The sequence below is a fragment of the Pomacea canaliculata genome, linkage group LG9 (genome assembly GCF_003073045.1).
Source record: "Pomacea canaliculata isolate SZHN2017 linkage group LG9, ASM307304v1, whole genome shotgun sequence".
Taxonomy (NCBI): domain Eukaryota; kingdom Metazoa; phylum Mollusca; class Gastropoda; order Architaenioglossa; family Ampullariidae; genus Pomacea; species Pomacea canaliculata.
The window spans coordinates 15,489,210-15,506,434 of record NC_037598.1 but is presented as its reverse complement, the minus strand read 5'-3'; the positions used below and the strand labels follow the sequence as shown (position 1 = coordinate 15,506,434).

At 34.4% G+C, this 17,225-nt stretch overlaps 2 protein-coding genes across 2 annotated transcripts; one reads left to right on the top strand and one right to left on the bottom strand.

The window, feature by feature from the left end:
• Positions 1-727: 727 nt before the first annotated feature.
• On the bottom strand, positions 728-10,404 carry LOC112571503 (ADP-ribosylation factor-like protein 8A). The gene is made up of 6 exons (XM_025250516.1): positions 10,190-10,404; positions 8,559-8,639; positions 6,106-6,179; positions 5,232-5,393; positions 4,182-4,252; positions 728-3,205 (listed from the first exon to the last, which is right to left on the bottom strand). The coding sequence occupies exons 1-6, from the start codon at positions 10,310-10,312 to the stop codon at positions 3,159-3,161; spliced, it is 558 nt and encodes a 185-aa protein (XP_025106301.1). The 5' UTR covers positions 10,313-10,404; the 3' UTR covers positions 728-3,158.
• Positions 10,405-10,856: 452 nt separating this feature from the next.
• Positions 10,857-17,225, top strand: LOC112571494 (dipeptidyl peptidase 1-like). The gene is made up of 9 exons (XM_025250502.1): positions 10,857-11,270; positions 11,594-11,691; positions 11,856-12,091; positions 12,961-13,104; positions 13,791-13,909; positions 14,230-14,361; positions 14,644-14,818; positions 15,372-15,565; positions 15,881-17,225. Exons 1-9 carry the CDS (start codon positions 11,096-11,098, stop codon positions 16,015-16,017), a joined length of 1,410 nt encoding a protein of 469 aa, XP_025106287.1. The 5' UTR covers positions 10,857-11,095; the 3' UTR covers positions 16,018-17,225.

Sequence of the window (17,225 nt, the reverse complement as noted above, 5' to 3'; positions counted from 1 at the left end):
AGGGCATTAATGCCACACTTATCTTGAGGTTTGTTCTGTTACTTTGTAAATTTAGGCCAAATTTGTGCAGGTGTTTTAATTATTCTATCACTGTGAGATTTGATTGCCAGTGTTCAAATGCTGAGACACTATCACTGCATTCTCTGTTGCTGATAATCACATACCTGCAGGCAAGGTGTAGGTTCCTTTAAAGTTTGACTTCTGGTGCCATTTTCTGTGGTCCTTTTCTGATTCTTTACAAAACATTCATTTAAATCAAAACCTTAACATTTATAAATGCATGAAAGCAACAGTTAATTGTGACATTTACATCAGTGAGATAGCTACAAAAAGTACTATAGGTGAAGTGAGTGTTCATGCTAATTCTCAGTTTGAGCTCTTTACGTTCATATCAACCTGCACAAACTTATACCCAGGCCATTCCTATAAAGTGCAAAAAAAAAAAAACTGTATTAATGAACGAATCTGAAAACATCACGAAGCAGGAATATAGCAATACCTTCTTGCAAGTCACCATCATTGTTCACATCTCGTAGAAAAAACTCTTTTGAGTATCAAATTGATAAGTTGGCAAATGATGTACTCTGTGTGTGTGTGTTTTGCGTAGAAGAGAGAAATGGGGGTGTGGAAGATGAGCAGATCCACAATTTTCCACACAGGAATGAATGTAGAAATGCAATCCCTCTGCCTCTCATACTTATTTCTCAAGAGCATATACACACTGAAATTGGGCCTTTTATAATCTAACTTTATTTATATTTAGAAGCTATTTTATGGAAAAAACTATAGGTAAACCATTGCACAATAAACAATTCGAGCTACAACAATGAAACAGACCCGAAAGCATGCACAGAACAATACCAAATGACTGTGCAATGAGCACTATTTGCCTGTATTCCAATTTAAACAAAACCTGGTGAATGAAACTGTAATGCAGCACCTGTATGATGTACTATGATGGATAACTTTTTTTCTTAAGCTGTGATTAGAGCAGAAGTAAATAAGCTAAAGACTGCTATTATGGATCTGATTTCTGAAAATGTTCTCATGCATGCATTCCATTAACAATCTTAAACACAACACACTTGGACTTTACAAAAGATTCATTTGCTTTCACTCTTGCATCTACAAACGTTCATAATTAATAAAGCATACAAGTTTTTATAACAATTAGAAGCTGCACATTTACAAAAGCATGTCAATACAACAGAGAACATATAATTATAAAATTCAAAAAAACTTGCACAGTGTAAAGCAGTTTAACAGTTTATCTGGCCATCTACATTGTAGCTTCTGCAGTTATGCAACAAGTGCAACCTTAAGGTTATATGTGCATTTGAGTCTTATGACCTCAACTGTTATTCACATAACGGAATAAACACATACACCTCCTCTACAAGTATAAGAAAAAGCTACTACATTTGATGAGCAAAATTATCAATGACTTTTTCACAGTTTCCTAATTTACCAGCCACACTATTAGGGGAAAGGAGGGGGGGGGGAAGAAACAATTTTGTGAACAGATTTGCTGCTTTCACATCAAATTATCTAAATATTTATGTTTACTATCTTATACCATTTTTCTCACTTATGTTTTGCATAAAGTCTCTGCAAATGGGAATTAAACTTTAGAAAGTAAAAAATGGCCCGGTTCCTTTTACTTACTGTTTGCCTCCTATAAAAGGCAACTGATGCTGTTCCAAATGCGTAAAGCTACAGCATGACCACAGAACATGCAAACACTCCAATGTTGAAACACTGTGGCTCATCAAATCAATTTAAGCTCATTCAAACTCAAAGGACAAAGAGATCAACAAAAACATGATCTCATCATGTGCACAACCCCAATATGCACATATTTAAATACAGATACACAGGCATGCACATTCTCTGTCCCCTGCCTCTCATGCACACAATTTGTTCTATGTCAAATGATCAAAGTGTTGGTGATATCACATAATATTTACTTATACACGAGTGTCCGCACATGAGAGAGGGCAATGTAGGCTAAAGCTTTTCCCATCCACCCTCCCCAGTGACATTTAACACCTATGAACATTACTTTTAAAAAATGTTATAACATAACCAGTCATTGCTGTGTTAAAATGTTTGAGTACATATTTGCCTAATCATGATGCTCATTTCTGCCATATGGCATTACCTAACTGCCCCTTGTCTCCTGTAGAGTGCTTTGAGCTTGCCTATTTGTAGGGAAATGTGCTATATAAATCCTATTATTAAAAGCTACCAATGTTTAATTGTATGATTAGTCTTTATTCTTTTTATTAATCTTTCATCATTTTGTTAGGCAACATGAATGAGCTTTAGTTAAAGAAAAAGAAATGTTTCAGTCTTCAGAATGTTTCTGTCATGAAGAAGATACTCAAACTATTAAGAGAAAAAAATGAATGCAGTTTAATTAAGAAGAAAATTGCACACAGTATAAATCAGAGACGACCGAGCATGCTTGGAAAGGTTCCCATCAACCCTGGAAACAGAAAAAAACCCCTCTAGTCTTTGGTGTAACTCATTCATAAATATCTACATAAAATTATGTGCAACTGACAAGGAACAGCAGTTACCTAGCTTTGAATTACACTGAAGTGGGAGACAATGTTTAAATTCCAGACAATATGTTCTCATTTTTCAGAATAAAAAGTCTCTTATTCAGTATGCTAGACATTAAACCAGTTCCAACCAAGCTCAAAGAACTGCTGTATTATTTATCAGGTAACCAGTGCCAAACAAGTTTCAAGAATTACTGTACTATGTTAAGAGGTCATTTTGATAAAGCCAAGAAAAATAACACGTGACTTTTACCCTTGTATCAATCAGCTGGAAAGAAGAAAATCAGTCAAAATATTCAGTGCCAAAATAACCCTAAATCTGAAGCTGATGTGCCACTTATTTAGGTACACAACCAGGTTAAGAAAAAGGAAAACTTGTGGGTGTCCAACTGGAAATGAATTATTTTCACTTATTCTGTGAACAGTTTCCCCCATCAGTTGTTGAAAACACAAAAAAGTCCTTCAGCATGAAATATCTGTTAGCAGCAACCACATCCACACAGCCATGCTCTTGAGATGTCTTTTGAATTCATTTGGAGTCAGTCACTCAGATTCAGCCAGCTCTGCTAAAAACACAGCAACTGTGTACCCTTAACGTCCTGACTTGGAATGCTGGATCAACCACTGAAGGGTAATATCTGAAAAAGATTTAGCAAGCATGTATAAATGTACTTGTAATTCTACTTGCTACAATTGCAACAATGCTAGAACTTCATTTTTCAAACAACAGATTCATGAAAAATGATTTCTAAGCATTCATCATCATTTCCTTCAAGCCATAGTCCAGAAAAATCTGAAAATTTATAATGCAGTTAGTAGATGAGCTTTTTATATTTTGTTTTTAGCATACCATATTTTTAGGTTAGAGCCTATATAACTGGCCCAGCAACAGCCAAGAAGGTTGAGCAGTACCTTCTCTTCTGCCCAAAGTGACAGTGCCTTAAATACAAAACTTCATTAAAATTTAAGTATTTGGAGTGCACCAGACATCTAGTTACTTTACATTCTAAAATTGAATGTTTTTGTCTCTGTGTGCATACCATGTTCATTTTAAAACTATTTGTATATTTTTGTATATTTTGCTTTTGTAAATGTAGGAAGTCTACATTAAAGTGGGAAAATGCACTATACAGGTCTAATTATTAAGAAATAATTTTACAGATAGCATACTTCTTTTTCTTATGTGACTAATCTTATTTGAAAGACTTTATTTATTCCTTTTCTTTACTTATTCTAGGTAACTGTCAGCTTTTGGTTTTCCGGTAATTCCAGAGATGCTAGTCACTGGGTTTGGGTACTACAAGAGGACTTAAGGCCAAGCAACATTTCTGCTTGCCACTAACTCATAACAAGCATCACTATCTTCTTAAGATTAAGAGGTGGACCCTACCCTTGAATGTCTTCATTTCATTATGCCTATCATTTTATAATTAGTGTTTCTTTTTTTTTTTAAAAATCAGATAATTTTGATGTAATATGATATGGCTGCTGGCATGTGGGCAGAAAATCTGGCTATTATTATTAATTAAAGAATATGCCCTTTATTTATAAATTGATGGAAACTATTTTCTGACAAGAAAAACTTTCTGTTAAGCATTCCTCTGAATTACTTACCAATGTTTTCCTTCTCTTTGCAAGATATTGAGTAGCAACAAATTTCCCTATCTTGAATAGCTGCCAAATTCCTGTAAAATCAAACAAAATGTATTGAATTCCTTAGTGCAATAAATGTCAAATTGACCCTAAAGAGTTCTTGCCTTTGATGCAAGGAAGAGGAGCATTAGGAAAAAATAGGGGGAAGAAGAGCATTTTTATGTGGAGTAGGAAAAACGTTACTTCTGTGATAGCATCACCGAGCCAGTGCCATCAATACTATTAAAGTACTGCTGCACCTACTGAGAGGGAGTGAAAACTGCTGCATACTAAAAAAGCAAAGTTATTCCCCTAAGACAACCATTGCTGAGAAAGTGTCGCCATGCTGGTGTATCCAGCCTAGATAGTGAAAAATATCACACTCATTAAGAGGGTGAAGACAGTATTTATGGTAAAGTGTTATTTCATTGGATGTTATTTGAGTAACGTGAGTGCTTTCCTTATTTCTTTACTTGGAAGCCAATGTCTGGATATCCTGGGACATATTCAAACAAACTTTTTTTTTTATGGAAACATCATTTTGAGGAAAAGGGAGAGAAGAAAACACTGTACCAAAAGTGTCTTTATCATTGCTAAATGTATGGATCTAAGAGTGTTCATGAGGGATCGTTTTAATGAGTGCTCGTTACTATTGGTGGCCTCCCCCAGGATTTGGCTAAAGTGTTTATCTATTTTCATTTGTTAACAGTTGGAATAATAGTTGAAAACCCACAGACAGATCGTGGATATTGTGTTGAAAGAAGAATGTATAACTATCACAAGTCTGAGTGGTGAGGGTGGGACATTGCAGACTTCAGGTAATGAGAGACAATACACAGAATACAAAACAGCATTATCAGATGACATTCAATTAAAAAAACTAAACAAAAACAAAACAAAAACGAAAATCTTGGAAAATAAAACGTTGTCATCAATATTAAATGTCAATAAGGTGGCATGTGTGAATTATAGAATTGTCCTAGTTTGCAAGTGCCTATTAATTAAAAAAACCCCAAAAAGAAATCTGCTCACATTCTCTCAATGAGTTCTTTCTCATCCAAAGCCCCTTCCAAATCCCTTTTGTTGCCCAGCACAAGAATAGGAATGCCCTGCAGCTGAGGTTTGTCCAGAAGATTGTGAAGCTCATTTCTTGATGCTTCCAGTTTGTCGTGATCAGCTGCATCCACCATGTATCTGGAAAAATTACAGAAAAACATCTATAGTGCTCTTCTGCTTCACAACATCTTAAAGTGATTGCCTCCTTTCTATGCAGAATGTCTGCTGCAGATTGCCACATTTCATGGGCATGGCTGCTCATCTTTCCACAAATGTAGAAAAATGACTATACGTTACAAAAATTTGATTTTAAATGAATTTTTAACCATAAAATTAAGTAAAGTTTTGTTCTTTTTCTGTATGACAGTATCTGAATGGCTTTTCAAAAATGTTTGTGAGGTTGGGTCACAGAGAAAACTTTGAATGTTAAAAAAAGTGCTAAAGTCACTTCAGCAAACTTAAATCACACTTAAGTAAAGGAAGATCATCATGAATAGAGAAAGATATATAATAATTCTGATGACCACCACAAAAAACTTTCAGGAAACACATAACCCTGTGTGGTCAGGTTTTACTCATTTGACCATAAAGTAATTACATTTGAAAAATACTTGAATATAAGTTAAGTAACTTGTAAAGAAATAGTTCAGCTTTAAAATGTAGCATTTACATCCCTTGTATCAGTTAACAATTTAAAAAATAAAAAGACAAATATGACCAATATGTCAAATGTAGCATGATGCACTGCCTTCAGCAAGCCAGTGTATCAACATTTTGTTAATAAACTTTCACACACATCCAAGAGGCAGCACCAAACTAAAAATGTTGCAGACTTTGAAAAAATACTTACACTATAGCATTGACTCCACGGCAGTATCTCTCCCACATGCTTCTAAACCTGGGCTGGCCCCCGATGTCCCACAACTATTAACAAAATTTCACATCTCCTCATGTAATTATAAGAAATTACTTCCAATGGAAAGACAGTTTACAACAAATGATTGTATCATTTAAATATTGCTTAAAATCACAAAACAATTATAAACTTCAAAGCAATAGCATATTAACATAATTCTTCAACACAGACCAGATCAGACTCTATATTTTTAGCAAATCACAATTCAAGATTTCACATTTCTCAAGTGTTTGTATTATCTGCAAAAAAATTGATATCTGTTAAGTTGAAACCAAAAGCAGAATCAGCCATTTAATCTTCTAATGCTTGCATCACTTAAGAAATTATTGCCTTTTCCGACAAATATGAGTTCAAGATTCTTTCTCTTTCCACCAAAAGTGCTGACTGTTTCATTCATACCATAATAAAACTACTTTTCTGGTCTCAAAAAACTGTTTTCATGTTCATCAAACTGTAATTAATTTTATTGTTGCTTTTTATAAAATACATTATGTGTAGCTTAAAACAGGTCAACCATGTTGTCAAAGCTGACATTTTGATAACAAATCTTTAATGTTAGTTCCTGCAGTTGTTGGTACTAAAGTTTGCAAAAACTTAAGGTTTTCCTGTGACGGCAAAACTCTGCTGTTTCAAGATCAAACCAAAAATATAAACACCACAGTGATAATTCATCAACCTAAGCATGCAGTACTCAGTATATACAGAGAATTGGTTCCACCCCTTAGATACCAAAATCAGGACACTCGAGTCTCTTACAAAAGGTGGGTTAGCATTCGCATTTAACCTACAAGCCTCCTCTACACTTTAAATTGCACATGGCTGTTACACAGAATGGAAGCTCCAACCACACTACAACAAGAAAGGCAACAAGCGAAAATGGTGAAGAAATAATATGAAAAAGTATGCAAAGTTTATAATGAAAACATGCATAATAGCAAAGGGTGACCAACAGATACAAAAGGGAAGTCTGTATCTCAGCATGGCCAACAGACTGGTCTGAACACTGAATAACAAACATAAAAAATGGTACAGAAGTACAGAAGTGAGATTCACAGTGGTGTGGACTTAGATGATTTGTTTCGCTTCCTTCTGCACTGATTGCTGTCTCACTATAGCAAAACATTGGAAATATGCTCCACGATGACAAATGCCTTAAACAATTTACTTCCTCAGTCCTGGTCTAACTTTCCACCAACTACATTTTTTAATAATGATTTTCTGCTGCAAACTATTAACATGTTCTATGTTTATTAGAAGCAACACTATGTTCAGAGCACCTGTGTTCACTAAATCTTACAGCAGCCAGAGTTCACCCAACATGCTTGACCAGCAAACCAGTTTATTATATTCTATCCACACAACTCATGCACAAAAGCATGTTTAAATTTTTAGAATTGAGTTTGCCCCTGGAAATAATACACCACCACCAACAACAACAAAAGAACCAAACAACAAAAACAAAGTGTAGTTAAGCTTAGTGCTGCACCAGGTTACCCCAATAAACGTTCGGGTTTAGCTGTTTATGCATAAAATTCTGAGCTGGAGTGATGCTCAGATTCATGCCAAAAGAACTTAAAACAGATGAGATGAAAATATATGAGGTTTATGAAGTTTTTATCACTATGGCTGCCTCAAACATTATCAGTCTTTACACTTTCTTCTTTTTTTTTCTTATTTACACAATAGGTAACTACTATCTTCAAATAATTCCCTTAGTTTAATTCCTCTTTGTAGTCACTGTGATCTATTGTAACTTAATACACCTCTGCAAATATATAAACCAACACAAAAAGTACACAGATATAATAAAGCTGTATATCATTAAAGAGATTAAAAAAGATATGGAAATGCATTATCTACATTAGCTGAAAGATGCATTAAAGATTACATGGAAAAGAAAACACACTTTGGTCTGCATAAAGACACAGGTTCCTTGGGCAGAGGACAAAACTTTGATAAATCCCATCAAATAAGACATTTAAGTATTAATTAATATTATATTAATTATTATATGTATAAATTAATATGATGTGCTTGCATGCCTATATGTAAAGCGCCTTGAGTCTGGCTGATGCTAGAAAAAGGTGCTATACAAATGTGTTATTTATATTATTATTTAAAAGCTGTTAGTGTAAAGCTAATGGCAACAAACTGCATGCTTATCTGAAAGCAAAGCTACTCAGATTCTAACATTATTGTTTTATTTAAAAAATATTCAAATCTCAACTCTTCTTTATGATGCCAGCCTATCCCTGATATTCATTATTCCCTGTGAAGGAGCTTGAAAAAATAGACATTTAATGCCAGGTGATTATTGAAAAACACACAAAAAAAAGATGAGTGGAAGAAGACAAATTCAACATCACACATTTGATTCAACAAATCACCTTAATTGTGACATTTCCCTTTGTAATTTTACGCATGTTGAAGCCTACTGTTGGAATCATGTCCTCATTGAACTGACCAGACTGAAACAGAAACAAATGCTCTCTCTAAAAATCAAACAATATTCACAGCCAATGTTCACAATACATTCCTTTGATTTTTGTATAGATGCATATATATTCAATGTTATATAGATCAATTTATGTTTCAATAATAAATCAAACAGAAGCTCTAAAGATTACTTCATGGGATTTACCTTGCAAAGTACTGCATACTCTCTTACCAATGTATGAATGTAGCAAAAGAAAACTAAAGATTCTAAGGTCACTTTAAAAACCCACTGCAGACAGCCATTTTCCATTTTCTTCTTGAAACGTTATGTTACTGATTCAGAGTGTGGATTGGTCCATCAGTTTATCTACATGGCTCAATGTGGATTATAAATGCATTACAATTCAAACAACAATGATAAATGCAATTTTTATTTAACTGGTTTTCCGTTTGACAGAGGCGCTGCTAACGAACAAGTAACTTTTCTTCAACATGATATACTAATCAAACATTTAAACGAAAATATAACTATTCCTTCCTTGCTTTTATAATTAGCACCTTGTGCCCTTAATTTCCAGACTATATAAATATTTTGTTCATATTATTATTATGTGGGGGAAGGTGTGGAATGTTCTAAAAAAAGAGATCAGAAACAACAACAGGACTGTACTATGACAAAGATTTCAGTGTTGTATGCCACTTGACTCTTCAGACTGAATGCATTACAAAGTCTTTGTCTCACACCAAATAACAAATTCAGTATCTTCTTGTAATGTACTACAAAAGCTTCTATACATTTCATCTTTGACAAGACCACATGATTTTGTATTATTCACCACACTAAAAAAAACCCTCCCACAAGCTGACACTACCATTGGATAGAAAATATTATGTGGCGTGCAGTGCAAACGTAATTACACTAATTTTAAAAGCTCTACCCAGCATTGTTACAGTGGTGTAAGTCAAATATGCTCTCCACTGCTAGTATTCCTGAGACTAAATGTTCATATTTTGTTAATTAAGTATCATTAAAAAATCTTAAATGTGAACATGGGGTTTTGCATGCAAATGTAACTTTTCTCTAAAAAAGTTTCTCTGAGGTTTTAAATAAACTGGTTTTGACTAGTTCTGCAAAAATCTTCCTTTAATTCTTTTTTTCACTGATGTGATGAACAAAGTCATCTGAACCGTCATAGCATCAAGAACTTCATGTCGCAATGCAGTCATTACAGCTGAAAATATTCAAACGGTAATAAGCACAACATCTCAATTACATTTTAACATGTTATAGCTCATGCTCACAGCCACGTAATTTTGTAAGTATAAAGTGAGCTCAAATAAAACTCTTTGTGCGAACAATAGAATCTAATAGAGGAAGCCTACCATCCTACTGAAAATCAAAACGCTTTCCATTTTCTGTAAACGACGCAAAGAGAAGAAACCAAAGGTAATCGATAGTTCGAATAAAACATTATCGTGGAATTGATAAGCGTGAAAGCTAAGTGGATGGAAAAGAAAACATTAAATTAATGAAAGAATAGTCATGATGATCATCATGACAATTATCGAACCATCTACTTACAGCAATAACATTTACGAACGTTGTCTTTCCTGAATATTGTAAACCAACTAAGGTAAGTTCCATCTCCTCTTTCCAAAACAGGCTTTTAAACCAGTCTAGAATACGCTGAAAAAATGCCAACATGGTAGAATTTTGTTGAAAAAATTGGCTTTAAAATGACCAGTTTCGAGAACGCCTCTTCCAACCGGATGTACATAAGATCACATGACATATTTGTCACGTGGGTCAAAGGCAGACATTAAAAAAAAAAAAAAATCACATGACACGATGCAGGGGCGCCCGGTAGCGTGGTGGTTAAAACAATCGATGCACCTCTCAAACACAGAATTCTGCAACTCACGAAAATACCTGGGCGAAGTTTTGTTGCTTTCATGCTGATTTGACATTATTGTTGATCAGACGAAAAAACTTGAGATAACAAGTACACGTGATTCATCTGAAGACAGATCGATCGAGGATTAAATAATCAAAATTGAACAAAATGCAAGAATATTGCCACCTCAATCTATAGCGCATGTTTACTTATACTATAACTAATTATTTCACCGATCGCACACTTCATTCACATTTAATTGTGTGTTTTGCCATTTATAAAAAGCACAATGCAGATTCTCCGTTGGTAGCAATCATCTAAACATACGAAAGATGTCGAACTTTGGTGCCAGAGGTTAAAGGTCAAAGGTGGAACTTGTTGTGGGAGCTTTTTAGAATGGTTTCGCCCGTGCGAGGGATGGTAGGAGTACACGGTGCTGACTTTTACAAAGTGTTTGTCATCAAGCTTTTCCGTCTTATCAACAATATGTCAAATCAGCATGAAAGCACGGGTGAAACCATTTTTAAAAAACGCCCACAAGAAGTTCCGCTTTCAAATATCACATGACTATGGCTGGATAGTCACTTGACACAATGGCTGGAAGGATGCAAGACGTCTGTAAAATTCTGTTCATTTTCTTTGCTTTTATGACCGTTGTTTACGGCGACACTCCTGCTAACTGTACATATGAAGACATCAAGGGCAAATGGACATTCTACATCGGCCAAGGCAACTTTGATAATACTATCAATTGCCAAAATTTTTCAGGTTTGTATCAATTAAATCGCTTATTTGGGGGTGTGCATCGTGGAAATTTTGATACGCAAAGAAGAGACAGTTTTAAGGTCAAGCCAATTTTAAATCTTGATAGATAGAGGATTCAGAATACCATATTGCATTTAAAATCGACGAATTGTCTCATACATTACAGAGTAATATTTTAATTGTTACATTCTATCTTAACTGCATGATATATAGAACTACAAAATGTGAATTATTATATTTTAATTTTTCGATTTTAGAACATCAATTAAATATAAGAAATAGTCTTTGATAATATTATAATAGCTTCCTTGTGCTTTGCTTTGTAGGACCATTTAAAAGTGATCTGCAAGTACAGCTGTTATATCCAGATATTGCTGTAGACCAGTTTGGAAATACAGGATTTTGGACCATTATTTACAACCAGGTAATTACCACAATGTAAATGATTTATTTAAAAAATCTTAAAGTAAATTTAAATAAGACTGAAATTAATAGTAATAAAATTAAAAAGACTAGTGTAATTGTAATAATATCTTTCTTTATGTTAAGGATTGGAAACATTTTGCATATTTGTTTTCTCCTTTTCAGGGATTCGAGGTCGTTGTTGCAGGTCGAAAGTACTTTGCATTCTCAAATTATACGAGTGATGGCCAAAGTGTTACCTCCTATTGCAATGAGTTGTTACCTGGTTGGACACATGATCTGCTTGGGCATGACTGGGCTTGCTATGTGGGAAAGCGAGCAGCACCACTTGCTGGACAAGTACATGAGTCTGGAAAGAAAACTATATCATCAGCATCATCAGTTCTTAGATTTCAGAAACGGTATATATTTCCCTTAACCTTATATCCCTTATCCCGGTGGTGGTGCTCTTGCCCGGTGTTAACCTTAGATGCTACCTGGGTTTATAATTTTATAATGTCTAACCCTGAGCTGTATTTGGATTTAATTTTGCTTCTGAGGTCGAATTCTGCTACTCCACCTGATACTTTGATTTAACCAACTTTACATTAAATTATGACTTGGAATAATTAAAGGTCCAATGGAGTGAAATTTTTTATTCTAATGACTGGATAAATCACCATCAGTGCAAAATACTATTTCCCCAAATCTTGACCAATAATTAACCCCTTTCAGTTATAAAGATACATGTCTGCATCACCATACACAAAAATATGAGGTAAAGCACTGCATGTTGGATGCAGATAATAAGTCTAATTAACATATGGTCCCAGTTTTCCCATTCACCGAGGACTTTCACACTATAAATGTATCCATGCAATCTGTCATGTTAACTGGTTTCTGTGCATGGTGATGTTTGTTTTCATTCATCTGAAAAATGGAATTTGGGGATGGAGATATTCTCCCCAATTTTAGGAAATACTATCTTGCACAGAACTTTACACAGTCTACAGAAAAAGATCCTTAACCATATTGACAAAGAACTCTGAGCCTGAGTAACACTTAAACGTCAAAAATTTTTTAATGTGAATATCAGAAATTGTTCCCTTTTGTCTATCTTGAAGTTGCTGTAGACTTGTTTGATAGTCAGCTAATGTTGCATTATACAGTTCATTTTTATATTCGATTTTTACAGACGCATGCCATATCACTTGAATGCATTAAGCTGTACAGAACATTTTCTTACAGAATGTTTGATGGTGATGATTTTTTTTTACATTTATTGTTACAGAAAATTTTACAATGATATGAACCTTGTAGCAAAAATAAATGCAGCTCAATCATCATGGACAGCAGTAGCATACCCACATCTCGAAGGGCGTGATATGCAAGAATTACTCATGATGGCAGGTGGTCCACGCTCAAAAGTGGTTAGGTGAGTTACAGATGTAATTTATAAAATGTCCTTGATGTGATCAGTCCTGCTTGTTGCCTAATATTTCTTCATCTCTGTCACTTACTACTCTGCAGTTACTTTTGGATGAAATAGAAAAATACCAACAATAATTTGAATTTTAAAAAAATAAAATATAAGAAAATTATTCAACAAATGATTAACCTATTTCACAAACATACATTATGACACATTAAAACTGTAAGTCCCCCTTTAATGATGAAAGTCTTTCATTACAGTCACTTTTGTAGAAAGTCATCTGCAGGTTAGGAAGGTTTAACATGAAAGAACACAGACATGACAGTTGTTTCCTGGTTGTCGCACATTTTGAAGTTCAGCAAGATACAGGACACCAATATACAAAGGACACACCAATAAAAGGAAAAAAAAAATTGGACAGAAAAATACAGCTTTTCAAATCATTCTGCAAAATTCACAATATTACTGATCAAATGTTCCCGAATTAATAATTTACATTTGGTCAAAATTTAAAGTGCAGAAGTGCTTGTTATGATCACCTAAGCATTCTTTTCATTCACTTTTTATGTATGAGTTTACTGAATAGTGGCTGCAGGATGTTTAGAAAGACTTTTAGAGCAATTCTAGATCATTACCTGCTCCAAGCATTTGTGGCATCTACATGTGTTCTTTCAATCATGTCTTTCAAGCCGTCCTTCACCTGCTCCAGTGACCAAAAAAGTGCTTGAGGCTGTATCATTGATGCCAGAGGCCTTTGACTGGCGTGATGTCGGTGGCATAAACTACGTTTCTCCAGTAAGAGATCAAGGTATGCTATTGGAAGGTGAAGGTTGCAGATAATTTACTGCCTTTTGTGTGCTGCCTCTTGTCTTTTCATGTGCGTCTGTATGCTTGATTGCTAATTTCTGTGACCTTGTTCTTCATTGTTCTCCACGAAAACTTTTCATGTTACAAAAATAACACTTCACATGCACGTTAATCTCATTATAGAAGCAGACAACATGCTTGAATAGTGAACTATTATTTTGTCAAAAGAAGCTGTTTGTTAAGCATTCACATGTCTAAAAGAATTTTTTAAAAATTGTTCTGAAATATAAGATTTTTTTTTTTGTTTGTTTTTGTAACCAGGTTCTTGTGGAAGCTGTTATGCCTTTGCTTCCATGGCAATGAATGAAGCACGTGTGCGGATTATGACAAACAATACAGAACAACCCGTCTTCTCACCGCAGGATGTTCTTGACTGCAGCCCTTACTCTCAAGGTACATTTGCATGCATAAATAATTCTTTCCTCTTTTGGCTCTTAAAAAACTTAAAATTTGTGGGGTTTGATTGTCCTGGGTATCTTGTAAATATAACTTCTAAATATAGAGATTAACTGTGGTGTTCAAATAGATTTTATCTCTATGGTATGCTGTTTAAAAAAAATACTTATCCATGAGAGTATGTATAGTTTTTAAGGATTTCAGATATATATGTATGTTTACAACAAGGCTAATACTGTATGGAGTTGCTGTATTCTTACACCATTCATGTTCTTACAGGATGTGATGGAGGTTTTCCTTATCTCATTGGAGGAAAGTATGCAGAGGATTATGGTCTTGTGCTGGAATCTGAAAATCCATACCGAGGGCAAGACCAGGGTAGTTGCCGCACCCCTTCCAGTGCAAAACGCCACTATTCCACTAAATATGAGTATATTGGTGGTTACTATGGTGCGTAAGTACTCAATTCTTGAAAAAAACTTGTTTCTGTCGTAGACCACTGTGAATCTCAAAGCTATTTGGTGGTGATTCATGTTTTAAAAAAATGCTCCCTTTTTACTTCTGTGCTCTAAGTTAATACAAATGTTGACATAAATTGACAAAATATATTTAGGAAACTGGAATTGTTTGCACTGCATACCAGGTTACTAGCTTAGACTTAGCTCTTTACTGCAAAAGTTCAGTTTTGGCTGTACTTCAGTGAGTTTTGCGTTTTAGCAGATATGATTCCTGCAAATAAAAACTTAGTAAAATAAAGCAATGAACACTTCTTTGCTGAAGACACAGGGAACCACTTGTAGTTCACTGCTCCTATAACCTTAGGACTTTGCATTACCTATGTGACAGTGTTGTTACACTTGTTACATGAATTAATTCTACAATTTTTAAGTTATCTTGATGTTGTAGCATGCCAAAATAATTTGGAACATAAAAGTTATTCCCTTTGAGTAATTTATAATTGATAGTAAAAATGAAAGCCCCTTGTTGGCTTTTTTCTTTTTCAAAAGCTGCAACGAACCACTGATGCGTAAAAACCTGTATGAGAATGGACCGCTTGCAGTTGGCTTCGAAGTGCTGGATGACTTCATGCACTATAAGGGAGGCATTTACCATCATACTGGCCTGACCAATGGCTTTGAACCTTTCCAGCTGACTAATCACGCTGTTCTTGTTGTTGGCTATGGCACAGATGTGGAAACTGGTGAGCACAGTTTAACCTTCATTCTGAATCATGAAATGCCTCCTGAATTCTAAAATGCGGTAAAAAAATGTAAGGGGAAAAAAATATGAAAAAAGAAACAAATAGGAATATATCAATATCAGATCCACAGAATAAATTGCTCATCAATTTTTCAATGAATTTTGGTAGGTAATTTCCACAGAATCATTTTGTTGATTTGTTGATGAACTGTAGCATGCTTTACGATAAAAATAAGTAAATTTGAGGAGGTTGCATCTTATCAGATATGCTGTATTTATTTCTAATACCATGTTTAAAACTACTATTAAACTGCAGGTGAGGACTATTGGATTGTCAAGAACAGCTGGGGCACCGAATGGGGTGAAAATGGTTTCTTCCGGATCCGTCGTGGAAATGATGAATGTGCCTTTGAGAGCATGGCACTTCAATCTACACCTATCATCTCTCTCTGAACTCAAAACTGACTTTTGATATTTTGTTTCTCTCTCTCTTTTTTTTTTTTTTTTTTTTTTTTTGAACTTTAAAGATGATAAACTTTTAGCTGTGTTTCAAAGTTCGACATTCATTTTCCATATATGAATATTTATTTGGCTGTCAAATACTTGTGCCTGAATAACAACCGAAGAGCGAGACATAATTCACACTAATTTAGAAAAAGTATTTCCTCATTTATTATAGAAAATAAACACTAAAGAGAGAAAGTGAATAGCTTTAAAAAGTGCATTAACAGTGTAAGCAAAAATTGGTCGTAAATCGCAAAGTGAAAAAAAATATCAATATGCAATATTAAAATTATAAAATGTAAATGTTTATATTGCTATCTCAAAGATGGCATCGAAAATACTTCTGCTTGGTTCAAAGGGCTTACTCCTTGAATGGAGCAAAAGAAAGAGTAAAAATGTAGAAAAATTTCCTCAGTCATGGCAGGGGTATCTTCAGCTGTTCTTAGTGTTGTTCTGAAGAATGCAATAAGCATTTTAGAGCTGGTATACTACACACTCAGGAGTAAATGCTGTGTATGTTGTGCACTCTAGTTGGATTTTTATAGTCTTTTGAAAAGATAAAAACATTCCTTTATATACATTTATCACTGATGTTGCATTTAAAAAATGCACTTTTGAAGTCTTCAAGTTTTCCCTATCCATTAACTGATGTTCATTTTTCATGGATCTGATACTTTTTATGCAAGATTTATAGTGTTTAAAAATGATTTTGTGTACACAAAATGTGCAGCTATGTTGTGCAGCTATCTCCAACTTCTGCAGGTAGAAAATCAGAAAAGAAGTTGAATAGCAATCAGTTTTTAAGGCATGTAAACAACTAACTATAGATCAAAACTGTTAACAACAGTGATAAGTACCTATTGCCATTCGGAGAAACCTCGCGAGCTCTTCTTTTTCTCACCTCTCGTGCTGTGAGATGACAGTTGTTCATACATATTTTTGGTGTGGTAGGTAATCCCTATTGGGTATTATCCCTTTATCTAGTATACACCAGAAGATTCCCACCGGTAAAAGGCACCTTTTTCTCAAAATGTGCAGTGTGTAATGAGTCATACAGTCAAGAATATTCTGTTCTATGTACATTTTTATATCATAGCAATAAAGATGCTAATAGGTATTCATCCAAAGCTCAAATTAAAATAGGCTTAAATGAGTAA